The 14,319-nt window shown below is 38.2% G+C and overlaps 1 protein-coding gene across 7 annotated transcripts in view; it reads right to left on the bottom strand.

The window, feature by feature from the left end:
* ATAD2B (ATPase family, AAA domain containing 2B) overlaps window positions 1-14,319 on the bottom strand; it is a 75,352-nt gene that overhangs the window by 40,690 nt on the left and 20,343 nt on the right. For all 7 annotated transcript variants that reach the window (XM_026068088.1, XM_026068091.1, XM_026068090.1 and 4 more), the window contains 7 exons: window positions 13,936-14,047; window positions 12,967-13,082; window positions 12,015-12,189; window positions 11,099-11,187; window positions 9,924-10,083; window positions 8,908-8,998; window positions 3,458-3,769 (listed from right to left, as the gene is read on the bottom strand). In XM_026068088.1, coding sequence (XP_025923873.1) covers window positions 3,458-3,769; window positions 8,908-8,998; window positions 9,924-10,083; window positions 11,099-11,187; window positions 12,015-12,189; window positions 12,967-13,082; window positions 13,936-14,047 — 1,055 coding nt within the window. The remainder of the gene's footprint in view (window positions 1-3,457; window positions 3,770-8,907; window positions 8,999-9,923; window positions 10,084-11,098; window positions 11,188-12,014; window positions 12,190-12,966; window positions 13,083-13,935; window positions 14,048-14,319) is intronic.

Here is a 14,319-nt window from a genome sequence, read left to right as displayed (position 1 = left end):
AATTATGCTCAGCATGAACTGGGCAATGCACGTTTACAAGAGAGAATTGCTTTCTATATTCTATATATTCTTTCTGCCAAAGAATATCAGACTCCCTTTAATCACTATCAGTTCAATTAACTTTGTGCTCATATCCTGCACCTTAAACTATTTTAATCCCTTTGCTAATGTATTAGCATAATGAACTGAAGTACTTTCTATATAGGCATTTAGAAACAAAAAGCTGAAAGACTGATTACATTCAAAAGACAGTCAACAGGAGCAAAGAACCACAAAGAAATACAAATATGGCCTTTAATAACACCACCACCACCCCAGCTGACAGAAGACCCACACAGCTGAAAATTACATTCACTGAAAATTACATTACTAAACATCGCCATTTGGCAGCCAGAAAAAAGATCCAGGTCAGACTTGGTCACCACTGAGCTCTCTTGGGAGAGCTGAAGCAAAACACCTGATAAAATTAAGAGGGCCAAAAAAATAAGGTGCATAGGGCAGGAACCTCCCAGGGGATTATAATACCACTTTTGGCATCCATTTCCTCCAAACGGGTACATCGAAAGTAGCTCCCAGAGCTACAATGAAATTGAGAGTAAGCTGCTGTGATTACAAAAAGGAAATTAAACTGCTCCAAGATCTTTACCCCCCGATATTTACCCCCAGAAGAGGAATTTAGTCGATGTTGCCCTAAACGAGCCATGCTCGTCTCCTTACAGAAATCAGCCAGCACGGACAGGAGCACAACGGTCCCAGCCACCGAGCTGTGCAGTGGGCTGGCAGGAGCCGTGCTGAGGCCAGGTCTCCTGCGGAACGAGATGTTGGGCAATGGATGGGCAGTTTCTGGAGCAGCTCAGCAGCATCCCTGCAGCACGCTGGCTGAAATCCTGACAGCGGGGCAGGCGCCAGCGGCTGAGCGAAACGGACCACTGCGAAATGGGAGTGTGAACTATAGAGCGACACCAGTGTGACTCTCCAGCATGTGACGCAGGGCAGGCTGGTGAGGAACACTGCTCCACTGAGATGTGCTGAGGACACGCCCTACCTCTTGGCAAAGGGTGGCCAGACACCTAGCAATCGCTCCTCAGAGAGAGGAGATAACGCAAAGAGGCCTGCAGATCCCAACAGCAGCCGAAAGCCAGGCCGCAGCAGGAAATATCAGGTCAGAAGCTGCTGGACATMTAACTGGGCAAGGATAGAGGCCTTCAAAGCAACTAGGCACATCCCTTCTACCTCTTGGCTCACTGTAGTGCCCAAATAGGCAGAATTTTTGCTATACCAAATGTAGCCCATAGGGTATGTCCTATGCCCATGCACTGGGCATAGCTTTTACTTCCTAAAATATAGGATTCTTAATAAAATAGCAGCCCATCTTTTAATGCCAAACATCAAGCCTCTGTGGCATCCTTTGCTTGTGGGTCTGAGTCACTGAATTCCAGGAAACAAATCATCAGTGAACTGCAAAGTCAAGGAGGAAACAAGATTTTCAAATTGTAATTACACTGGTAAGCACGTGTCATGTACCTGTCTTCGAAATCAAGAAATAAACCGAAGCATTAAGGGTTTTTTTTATTATCTACAGTTGACTGGAATGTAATCTACATTCACATTTAAAATCATTATGCATGAAAACAAATTTTGTTGTTTTAACATAGATTAAACTTAATATTCAATGTTTTGTTTGGTTTAAGTAGATAAGAAGAGGACAAATTAAGGTATAAAAGAAACTTCAGAAGATACCTTGGCTCTTCTATATTCAAAAATCAAGTATCTGCAAACAAACTTCAATCTATTTATTACAAATGCATAACATTACATTACAGAAGCAGAGTTCTCTCTTAAATATTTTAACTCAGTGGAAGTTGCCAAACTCACTTTGGTAGCAATAATGAGCAGGAATAAACAGGAAAGAAAAAAAAAAAAAATACAATCCATGAAAATATTCTGAACCAGAACTTTAAAACAGATACAGGGACATTTCAATTCAACTCACTACAGTAATGACAGCCTTCAAAACTGGGCATTACCAACAGGTTAAAAGTATACACGGAGACTTCACCATCTTAATTTATGGTTCCAAGGCAGCCTAACATGATCTAACCACTAGCTGCTGCAAACCAGCTTACCAGCTCACCTCCCCCTACCCACCACCACGTATTCCCAGGCCCTTTCTCGTGCCAACTCCAACGCTCATTGAAACCTCCAGCTATCCCATAGTCAGCAGAAAACTAATCCAACAAAAAATGCTTCGTTTTTGGATGAGTTTGCCTGCTAAAATGGTTTAACAAAGGGCCTGACATGTACTAAAGTAAGTGTGAGGGATAGAGCAAAAATGCACAGCTGGGCTGGTGGAGGTGCAGCAGCCAGCAGGAGGATCAGCATAAGCTGCCTGGCCTGCAGTTCGAAAGCATGCTCTGGAAGAGGAGAGAAAATAAAGTCATAGCTGTCACAGATTGGCTTTATGACTCTGAGCTATTCCCAAGTTCACACGCAACCACAAGTACTATTTATAAAGTGTGGGGGGTGGGTGGCTTCGCTCCCAAATAAAAACACCAAAAATAGCTTGCCAAAATAAGTAGGTATCAAAAACCAAGATATCTTTTTCAATACTTAACTTCCAAGAAATGACTAGAATAACTATTAAAGCACATCTCAGAACAGCTAGGCAAAAAAGCAGAACCTATTGACTCCCTGCCAGTCAAAACAGCCACACTTCCCCTGATCGCCTGCTTCCTCGATGCACTTGCGGTGCTCCCATTGCGGCAGGGTCCTGGCACACGTCTGACCCCTTACTGAGTTGATTTTGCTCGCTAGTTTGGCAGAAAGCTAAGCTGATGAAACAGCAAGTAGTTCTCAACGTGCTAACGCAGCAGAATCAATTTCCAGGATCAGAAGTGCAGCAGGCCAGTAGAAGGGGAGGAAGCACCAGGACGTGCTCTCCCACCAGTAGATGACCATTGCAGAGGCTCAGGCGCCCTGTCTAACCAGACTGTCACCTGCYGAGGTGCTGGCTCCCCACCATGCTTCTCTGCAGCCCAGTCCTGCTTCTGCACCCTCAACACACAGAGGACAGGGGGACAGCTAATGGTCACTTAGGACAGGTCAGGTCCTAACACACTGAGCAAGTATCTCACCATTTTCTTATGTTCCACCAACTGATTATGCCCCATTATTTCTCATATTTCAATTGTAAATTCCTTGGGGGGGGGTCTTCCTTTTTTTTCAGATGGCAGCCATATGTAGACCAAGATCCCATGGGTAAGTCAGTTTATTAAATTCTACAGCAACACGAAATCAGCCAAAATAATTAAGTAACATCCAAGGAAATTGTATTTATGCTCTAACATAACACTAAAACAAATACACGAGTTTTTAGGCTAGCAATAGAAGAAAGCTAAGTGAAATTTTTCCAGTTTTAAACAGGATTTGCAAAACAAAACCCCCCAAAGCCACGTACCTTCATTTTTGTCACCCTGGCTAAACTCAGCATGGGGAAACACCTTGTGTAAGACCTCAAGAAGGTCAGCGAAGGTACGTTCCAACAACGGTCTGATCACAGGAGATAACGCATGTCCTGAAGATGTCACAGCACGTTGGGAAGCAGGCACAATGTTCTGCATTGCATGATAAAAATCTTGTGCGCTGAGAACTACTGAAGAAACATCAAGCTGTAGTTTCTGACTGCTCACATAAATCTGGGGATAGCGTCGTCTCAGGGCAATCAAGGCAGCCTCAGTGCAAAGTGCTTTTATGTCAGCTCCACAGTACCCTAGAGCACAAAACAAAACAAACAAACAAAAAAAGTATCTTCCATGAAATAGCACTGGTGCGCTGCACATGTTTCAAACACGCCTAAAGCTAAAAACAGTCAGTAATACTTCGTTATCAAGGCCCACAGAGCATCTGTGAAAAGGTACAGGTCTAGTGCAAATCATAATTATACAGTGACAATGCTATGTATCAAGAAATTTTCTATAGTTGTATTAAAATAAGGCAAGAAATGAATCCCTCATGAAAGTTAATGATCTACGTTTTCACTGTGAAGTATGCTCTCTCTTTTCCCCCACACAGTTTAAGATCTGTCTCCTCTCTGCCTTTTTCCTTAATATTCTCTAAAGTATGGGAGCTTTTTGTAACACACTAGCCCCCCTCCTCTTCTATTTAACATCTTCACACAAATATATTTTTAAAAAGCAAAGTAATTGTTACACTGGATGAGCCTCACTGACTTTACGTTTTTACAAACTGATAAAACGAGCAATATAAAAAAAAAATGTTTAATAAGAAGAATAAGAGATAAGAGGAATAAGATAAGAGGAAAACTCCTGTTAAGAAAAAGCGTATCACCATATAAAAGTTCGTGGCTTTGCAAAGAAGTGTTTGTAGAAGCTCTTCACCAATTATTAGTTAAATTGTTCTTGATCAATTTTTTTAATCAGATTTTTTTTTTTTTTTTTTGGTCTTCCACTGTTGGCACTTTTTCTTCTCTATTTTTATATTGGTCTTTTGGCAGCCCTGAGCCCCATGACTGAAGCCTGCTTTGTTTCTCTCTTTCTCTCCTCTGCTGTTCTTTCAGTGCTGCTGGCACACACATTTTTACAAGATCCATACCRAAACAAGAAACAAAGATGACTGCATACAAAGTATTGAAAAATAAAACAGGAAGCAATTAAATAAAGGAGACTGACAATTTTCCAGCCTCCTCTTTCAGTTATGTCAGTTATGAGGATAATAATAAGAGATATCAATTTTTCAGCTATAAAAAAGATTTTTAAATTGGCCTAGAGACTTAAAATTCCACCTGAGTTTCTCATACACATTTGAGCATAATTCAAAAAACACAGCCAGAAGATCATAAATACTAGACAATTTCTAAACTAAGCTTTCCATTTTTATAAAAAGGTTAGTAGCTATAATTGYGTAAACCTGATGTGTACACACTGTGATTGCTATTTAAAAAGAATCTAAAAATTCACATTCACAAGTTACCTTAACATGAAATAAACACATGCAACAGTCTTGAAATAGGTTCAAATATGTCCATCTTTATTAGTCACTAGACAGCTAATTACTTTCAGCTCTAAGGTTATAATTTTTTTTTTAATTAACCCCATAACATGAAATCAAAACCATGCAGGCACACTCCATCAACCATGTGTGAGTACACAACCCGTTACAGGCAGTACCTACAGCTGTAGCAAAGAAATTAGAAACCATGTTTTATTTTAAATTCTGCTTTGTTTTTTCCATCAGGCATTACTTTCCCATTTAAATTGATCCACTTTTCACATAACAAGCATACTGGATAAAACAAATAAGYTTGGAGACTAAATCAAAGTTGTTATATCAAAGGTCTGTTGGAGTTACATAGTGCCCCAAAAGCCTGTCACCATAAAAACTAGTTTAGCATTTTTGTCACAAAAGATCCAGCAGCTCAGGAGCTATGTCCTTTCCAATCTTTCCTATTAATAAATCCTGTAACACCACCTTCTAACAGTCTTTTTAATCACAGCTTGTCCATCTCCATGGAATTGCAAAATTAGGAAATAATAGCCTGTAGCCTATTTTCGAAATTAAATTCTCAGGTGRTCAGATACACAATTAGTCTCCAGTTCTACTTCCCATTTCTCAGGAGCAATTACATTTGAAGAGTAATAATTGGTGTCTCTTTCAGAGGGACTCTCCTGTGCATACAGTACATTCATTTCAGTGACAGGAAAACTGCGAGAATCTTGTATCTTGTGAAATATTAGAGACTTTTGTTTCTAAAATATAAATGCACACTAATTAAGAGGAGGAAGAACATGAGTAAAGCATTGTCAAAGCAATATAAAATGTATCATGCCAACAGCCAAGGATCCGAAATTATTTTTGCCCAAACTGACACTATCATATAAAACTAAGTTGCATTTGCTTCCATTTTTGAAGCATCTCGGAAAGGACATTCGATTTGGTAGACAAAAGGTACTGGCGCACCTTAACTTGGGCAGAACTAGATGCTCTTCCCAAGCAGCACACGTTGCTCTACCCATCACCACCACAGGGCCAATATCTGTGACGGATAACTTCCAGTAAGCAAGCCAGCTCTCATGCAGCCCGCTAAAGAATACACAGTGATCACTGAAATTTTAAGCCATATTCTTATATTCCGACTGTGGAGAAACTACATCCTCTCTAAACTCTTCTGCCTAATATCCATCCTAAAAATCTACAACAAGCTGCTAGTGAGACAGGTCAAACRTTAAGTCTAACAGTGTTGACCACTTCTTCCAGTTTCTGCAGTGCAGCTCCCCAGATGGACAGCACGGAAAGCAAGTTAGCAAACAACTCAGTGTGATGACAGAAATGAAAACTAACTTCCACGTCTTTCACACATTTGTGAAAAAACCACGAACACTAATGCCAAAACTTCCCCCTCTATTATTATTGGGATGGGAAAGAAAAACCTAACATGGTATCATTGTGTCACAAAATGCTCCTCTAACAATGAGCACAGAATGGAATATTTTTAACAAGCATCTTGAGCCTGAYGGCTTGCTTCTTTACAATTCCCTTTAATGTTATTTAAATAACCCTCAATACATTGTGAAAAGATTCATCTGCAAGATGACAGATGGAGGAGTTYACACTTTTTCTGTTGCTAATATGTTTTGTTTCCTACAAGACTGAGTTAATAGATATTAGTCTCTCCACCTAGAGAAAGTTAACATTCATAACAAAGAAATAAGCACGAGAGATAAGCAAAGACTATAAAGTTCAGGATAGCTGGGGCCCATTCTCCACTTACATGGAGAAAAAACGTAGTAATTACTTGTGCTTATTAAAGGTACTAATAAGACATTGGTGTGCGGTCTTCTGAGTAATTCCATGTTCTCCCCGAGCTGCTTCACTTTGTCTCCCAGTCATTGCAGTTATAGGGCTATTCAGTGAAGTGGGTTCTTTAATTCTCACATACCCACACACAGAAGTTTCATAAAAAGTATGCAATCCATAACACCTGGGGCAAAAATCACCCTCAGGAAACAACCTACTTTTTGCAAGTCCCGGGGCTTTTTCCTTATAATTTCCTTAAAACTGGGCCCATTGACCTTAAGTTCTGAGTTGCACATACACCTGCTTCCTAAAGTCATTTATTTTGGTAGGTGTTTCAGCTTTTTCTTCATTAGGATCCATATGCTTGTAAGCGTTGCCAACTTTGCTGAACTGGAGAGAGGTATAAACCATGCTGTACCAAAAGCCTGCAAGTCTAGGTGGCCTTTATTATTATTATTTTTTTAATTAATGAAAACCTGCACACAAGAGCAAAACAGCAGGCTAGCAGCTACTGTATCAATGTGACAAGTGGGCCAATGAGTCTTATTTGCATGGCCACACAGAATTTGGAAAGCCTGTGTGAACACTTAGTTGCTGAAGATTTCACTTACAAAAACAATGAAGCAATTTCAAGATGAAGAAGATAGGCTAGCCTTACTTCAACAGTTTTAAAGAGTCCTTGTAATAGCCAAAAGGTTTTAATCTTGGATGTACTGAAACATTTAAATTCCAAGATACATAATGGAGAAAATCAAGTGCATAGTAGTTGGACAACAGGAAAGCCAAGGAAAACAGAAAAGGGCATTTCTTTTCATTRGCTGATTTTTCCACAGAACTAAAGGGCTTTATTCAGCACACAGACTGTCTTCCAATAAGGTCTACAAATGGCTTTCCCTATGGTCTGAAATTATAAAATACATAATTGTGTTCAAGGCGAGAATGTGGTGAACTTTCAAGAAATAACTGTGTTTTTATCCCAACTACTCCCCTTTCTCCCACTAAGCAGCATCAGGTCTTTGCACAAATCAAGCAGAATTTACATGAAATGGGTTTGGCACATGCTGTCTTATACCCGGCAAAGCTTAAATTGGAGTTTGCTGGATAGTTATGTTTTCTCCTCACCAGAAGATGTTGAGGTCTTTGTGCATCAAAAGCGGAGCGATACTGCTTCGATGATAGATGTCCCTGTGGATGAAGAGGATAATTCGGATGTACTGTAGCTGACTGAATGGACTGATGTTCAATTTAAAGTTCTTATTCTTTGATGATGGATTCCAATGTACAGATATTTGAGACTGTCCCTTTTCTGAGAACTTCAGTGCTTGTCCAAGCAGATGGTTGACAGAGAACGTATCTTTGTATGACAAATTGTTGAGAGGAGATTGTGATGGGTGTTTTAAGGTCATTTCCTCTGTTAAATTCACTATAAAAATATTTGGTTTTATTTCTGATTAGCTTTTCAGTAGCAGGTTTATCTTGAACCACCATCCTCCATTCAGTACAGCAGGTCTTTGAGCGCTCCAAAGGTATATTTAAGGTACTCATGGTGTGGTGCTATTATTTTTCCCCCCTGCCTATGTCTACATTCTGTATTTGTCATGTGCTAGCAATTTGGGGGGGAAAAAAAATTGCCTTTAGAAAGGTTGGTTAGTTTGTGAGACTTCTGTGAGAGGACAACATGCCAGTTTCAGTAAAAACAGAAGAAAAGAGTACTGATTTTTTTTTTCCTCCACAAGTAGACAAAGAAACACGTCTCCCTATCTCATCTGCAGTGCACTAATTTAAAGGGAAGTCTACCCAAAGATTCCAATTCGCACTTCATTTTGCTTCTCTGTGGGTATGCATCCTCTAAAAGGACAGCGGATGCTACAGAAAGGAAACATGACTGTATTTTACCTTCAAACAACTACTAGCTATTAATTTTTTATTTTAGTAAGGCAGAAGCATATTTTGTTGTTACAAGAAGAATGTTGTTTAAAGTACAGAAGTTTAAAAATGGTAAAATATTCTGAAAACATTTAACATACTTTCAAAGTTGTAAACAAAAGAAAGAGAAAGCATCTATAGTAAAATTACCAGTATCATAATACTCACCAACACATTTTTCAGCCAGTTCTCCTAAGAAAGGATCTGACAATTTGGGGTTCCAATCCCTGGTATGAATTTGTAAAATGTGCTTTCGTGCCTGATTAGAAAAAAAGTAATTCAAAATTAGCAAGCCAAATTCATGTCAAGATATTTTAGACAGAAATATTTATTCATATCAATATCAAGGTATTTTACACATTTGTTGACATGTTGCTGAAATACATAAGAGAACTTAGCCCTCAAAATCCCACAAGAGCAAAGTTTTTTTGCTTTTTTTAAATTTCATATATAATTAGTAATTTTTCAGTATGCCAGTTGCATGTTTTAACTGCCGGATAATCAACACCATTATAACATATGAACTGATCACAACTTATGTTCTAGCAGGAATTACCATAATTTTATAATTGAATTTTTAATTGCTGTACATGTGATTAACAGCTTCTACTGTCATATGCCTCACCAATTAATTACTGACTAGCTTAGTATGTACACAAATTCCAGAAGTATTTCATTAAAATATTCTACTAGAATCCAAATACTATCAATCTGCACACCACATTTAATTTCATGTAGAAATTCATGTAACTTTGTAGCCGAGTTTATAAAAAACTACAAGGAACTGAAATATTCATATTGCCAATATAACAATTTCTAGTTTTATATGTAAATTTTCTATGCTTAGCATTACATGGTAACACAGGCATCTTCTGCTAACGTAAGTTCCAAAACTGCAAYGTTTAGGGCTCATTATACAAATCCATACAAAGACACAGTTTTTAGCTATGCAATTTAGTTTAACGCAGTTCACCTRTGTTTTTAGTTTTTACAATGTTCTGAAGATTTAAAGTTTGTTAAATTTATGCATATTAGCAACATGTTTTTACTAAAAATGTCTTTGCAAAATGAAACATCCTTAGATGCAAGTATATAAATTGTTCTTTCATAAGATTGGCTGTGACGCCTTCAAATGTTTAATATACTAGAAAGGTTTATTAATAAATCTCCTTTGTAAGTTTTACCTTTTGATCAGGCAGGTTGAAAAGAAATTCCCTGTCAAAACGACCAGGTCTCCTGAGTGCAGGATCTATAGAATCCAGTCTGTTTGTAGCACCAATTACAACTATTTCACCTCTATTATCCAGTCCATCCATGAGCGCAAGGAGAGTAGACACTATAGAACTAAGAGGAAGTTTTCAAAAAATAATTTATAGGGAACACTACAAGAATTTTTACTCTTCCAACYGCAACACTCATAATTTAATAAAACGCTAATTAAAAAAAAAGCAACATAATTGTTTCAAGTCTAAAAGCAAGATTGAGCCTTTTGCTATCATCTATATTATACATAGTATTATGACTTCAGGAAGTACTACATCAAACTCAAACTTTCTCCTTTAAAAAGTTTTCAGGAACGTGAGCTCAGGAAGACATTTACTGTGGCTCTGAAAGTCCACTTCCATTAGCCAGTGACCACGTCATGCTGTTTAGGGCAACCATAGCACTAGCAGGAGGAAGGCAGCATCAAGACACAGCCGCATCCTTTCCACAGCCTCGTCTGCTCTCCCCAGAAATCCCCTTCTGCCCCCTCAGCTGAGCARCGGGAGATGGACATACAAATGCTACTGTCCATAAACAGGAAGACTGTACAAGTGTGTTGCCATAAAACATGCAGCAAAATTGATATTGAAGGCACCAAGAAAAAATTTCATTTAACAGTAAGCTGCTGTAAGAAACAGGCAAAAAATTAATATGATATTAACTCAAGATAAATTTCCATATCCCTCCACTCAGAATCAAAAGCCTAGAAACGTGCAGTTCATTCGCAGGACATTGCAATTTATCACTCTGAAATAACATTTTTTTCAACTGCTTATTCTATTGGGCTGGCAAGAGATAGTCTGTTTACAGCACAAAGCCAGCAAGGAAAGAGATGGCTTTGGAAATCTGTGGGTCAAGGTGGCTTTCCAAGCCTGCGTTTTAGGGTGATCTCCACTACAATTCCATTCCCAGGATATTATGTTCTGCCTAAAGAGCTGAAAAGGCAACTTTCCACATCGAAAATCCTCAACAATCAGGCCTTTCTAGTGTAACTGGGCTTAGGCAAAAAGTAAAGATCTTTCTTAGTAACTCAATGAGAAATGCCACTCTGAGTTGCCATAATAATGTATCTTTAATAGCATATTAGAAGTATTACCTGTGAATTTGATCTTGTCTACTAGAACGAACAGGGGCCAAGCCATCTATTTCATCAAAAAAGATTATAGAGGGTCTCATCAAGTATGCCTGGCACGCAGAAAAATTGAATTAACGGTTAATTCATAACTTCTCCATCAACATTGAAAATAACTTGTTTTTATTATAAAATATTAACATGCTAAACTGTAACACTTATATTGAAACACCTTTGTTTAAAGGGGAAAAGTCTGAAAAGAAATCTGAACTTTCAGCTGCGGTACTGTTTCAGACAAAGCTAGAGAGACTGTATTCTCCTCTGAATAAGCAAGATGGCACCAGTGTATCAGTTTTACAGTGTGTTTGAGAGATTTAAGACAGCAAAACATACACAAACTGAGACACCTTAAACTGAATTACAGAAAACAGTATCTTATCTGCTCATAATCCGTTTGTTTAGACATCCATGTCTGAAAACTGCTTGTTTGAGCAACTGTTTTTCACTGCTTTACACAACTCTCTCTTCTGCCCATCATTTTCAAAGCCAAATATGGATACTAAAATATATACACAGCAGATGCAAACCTGCATCCTCCTTTATGGAGTGTTTATCTTGAACATGCCAGCCAAATTCAAACTCACTGACGTAAGTTTTGGGTGGTGTTTTTTTTTTCCCCCTCAATTCTTAACTAAACAATTCCGACTGTTCGTTTCATCAGGGGACAAGCCCGGAGRTTTTTCCCCTCTCAGTTTTCAATACAAAAAACCTGCCATCAGCATTCAGCTATTACATAAACATAAAATTTTGACAAATCCTGCCCTTCTGTGGAAACGTACAGATATTTAATTACTAGGAATTTTGCCTGCCTAGAACACATTGCAGCAACAACAAAATAATACACAGGTCGATTAATGAAAAGTGTCTCTTTTCTTCTAACCTGATCAAAAAGGAGTCGAAGTTGACGTTCGGATTCACCGACCCACTTACTGAGGCAGTCTGCTCCTTTCCTCATAAAGAAAGCCACCTTTTTGTCTCCTTGACTGCATTCATTAGCTAGAGCTCTAGCTACCAAGGTTTTACCTGTTCCAGGAGGACCATAGAATAAACAGCCCCTGAAGATAAATGGATCAACACAGTCACAAACTTATTTTATGTCTCCTGAAAAACTCCAAGTCAAATTTTAGAATGAAGACAGGGAGCCTGGAGAAGAAAGACTTAAGTTCTGCTAGTATTATTTACTGTATTCAACTTCATTAAAATGTATGTTTTCAAATCACTAAATCTTTGCTTTGTAGAGTACATTAATCAAAGGCATATTAATTTTTTAAAGGATTGTTTTATCCTAATTTAATACCTCCTTAAATATTGAATATTAGGCAATACTTGAGTTAGTTCTTTCTTACTTCTTTGGAGAGATGTATTTCCTTTAAATGACCAAGACTTCTAAACAAATTTTCAATTTACTTAAATTATGTGAACCAATTTAAACCACACCCCAAAATGTCTGATTAACAGCAACCGAAACCAGAATATAAAAATCACTGAGATTACTTCTATAAAAGAAATAACAGCATTCAGTTTGATTTAGTCAAACACCTGATAACATAAAGGGGAAAAAAAGGTACTAATGTTGCCTTAATTAAGAACTTGATAATTCTTTCGACTAACTCACAAAGAAATTTATCTTCCTACCACAATAAAAATAAACTAGATTTTGTAACACTTTATCTTGCTTATTAAATTCTGATAGATAAGTTGGATAGCACACACCTAAGTCTGCTTAAACTACAAACACTTCAGGGAAAGAATTAATCTCCTATATGTTTTCAAGTGAAGTATTCTTCAGAGTTCAATGAAATAAAAACATAGCAACAAGCAAATTCACCTACCTTGGTGGCTGAATTTTGAATTTTTCAAATATTTCTGGATAGAGAAGAGGAAACACTACCATTTCCTTAAGTGCAAGTATATGATGGCTCAATCCCCCTATACTATCAAAACGCACCTTTAAGAAAAAAAAAAAGCATATACAGTACCAGCTTTTCACAAAAGAGACTTACTTTTTAAATAATATATTTAAAAACAAATTACAAATAACATTGTATTCATCAAAAATATTAAAATATGTATCCACTAAATCTTGAAAGTGTAAAAAACATTGAGAAAGTCAACTCAGTTACTCATATGAGGTTTATCCGGTTCATATATTAACCGCATCAGTGATGCCCGTAAACCTACAGGGATCCAGCCTAGGTCCAAGAGCATTTTTAAGCTCAGGCACAGCATAACAAACATAGCTGAAGTACTTCTAGATAACAGCTCAGCTCTACAAGTAATTCAGCAGCTTCTTCACATCACAGAGCCTAAAATAACATGCACCACTGTCTCCAAACAGGCTGTTTGCTGAGCCAAGCTGGGTGTCCTCGACAACCTTCCCTTTCTCAGACTGGTGAGAGCGTGCACCAATGCGGAGGTCCTGCATAAAGGCTGCACGGGACCCACAACACAGCTAGCACTGAGCTAAGAAGCCCTGGTGGTCACTACTAGCATTTCCGTGATGTTTCCACTGCTCAGAATATCACAACTTCTACTATTACAGGTAATGGAACAGACTAACTACAGAAATATAGTTGTGATTTTGACATTTTGGCTTATTTATATGTATGCAGCCTGGTGGTTACCCACAGGCCACAAGCAAGTGCTCTGTGGCTCAACGTAATAAATGGACAACAGCTTTGGAACAAACCAAAAAGATTCATGAGTTTATTATGGATTTACTTCAACTCTAATGAAGGGCTGTGGTAAATTCTGCTTATCCATAATTGGGGAAAGAAAAAAGAAGTCTTAACAGAACCTACCGATTTGTCAACAATCATAGGGTCAACATCTGCCAAACTTGCCCCAACTTTTACACGTTCTCGCAGGATTCCACTAGCTAAGTCTTCTGCTCTAAAATTTAAAGGCAAGCACCTGTTCAAAGAAAAAGAAATATATTGTTCTATTTCGATTGTTTTGATTTTAAAAAAAGAAATCAACAACTGCTGGAATGGTCAGAGCCAAAATGGCTTCTTAAATGGCTTCTTCCAATAAATTAAAATGGTTATCATCTTAACCAATTTTCACAGAATCACAGAATCACAGAATCACTGAGGTTGGAAGGGACCTCTGGAGATCATCTAGTCCAACCCCCCTGCTCAAGCAGGGTCACCTAGAGCACATTGCACAGGATTGCATCCAGGCGC

This window comes from Apteryx rowi, unplaced genomic scaffold (assembly GCF_003343035.1).
Source record: "Apteryx rowi isolate R43461 unplaced genomic scaffold, aptRow1 scaffold_269, whole genome shotgun sequence".
In the NCBI taxonomy this organism is placed as follows: Eukaryota; Metazoa; Chordata; class Aves; order Apterygiformes; family Apterygidae; genus Apteryx; species Apteryx rowi.
This window is presented reverse-complemented; position numbering and strand designations above follow the sequence as displayed.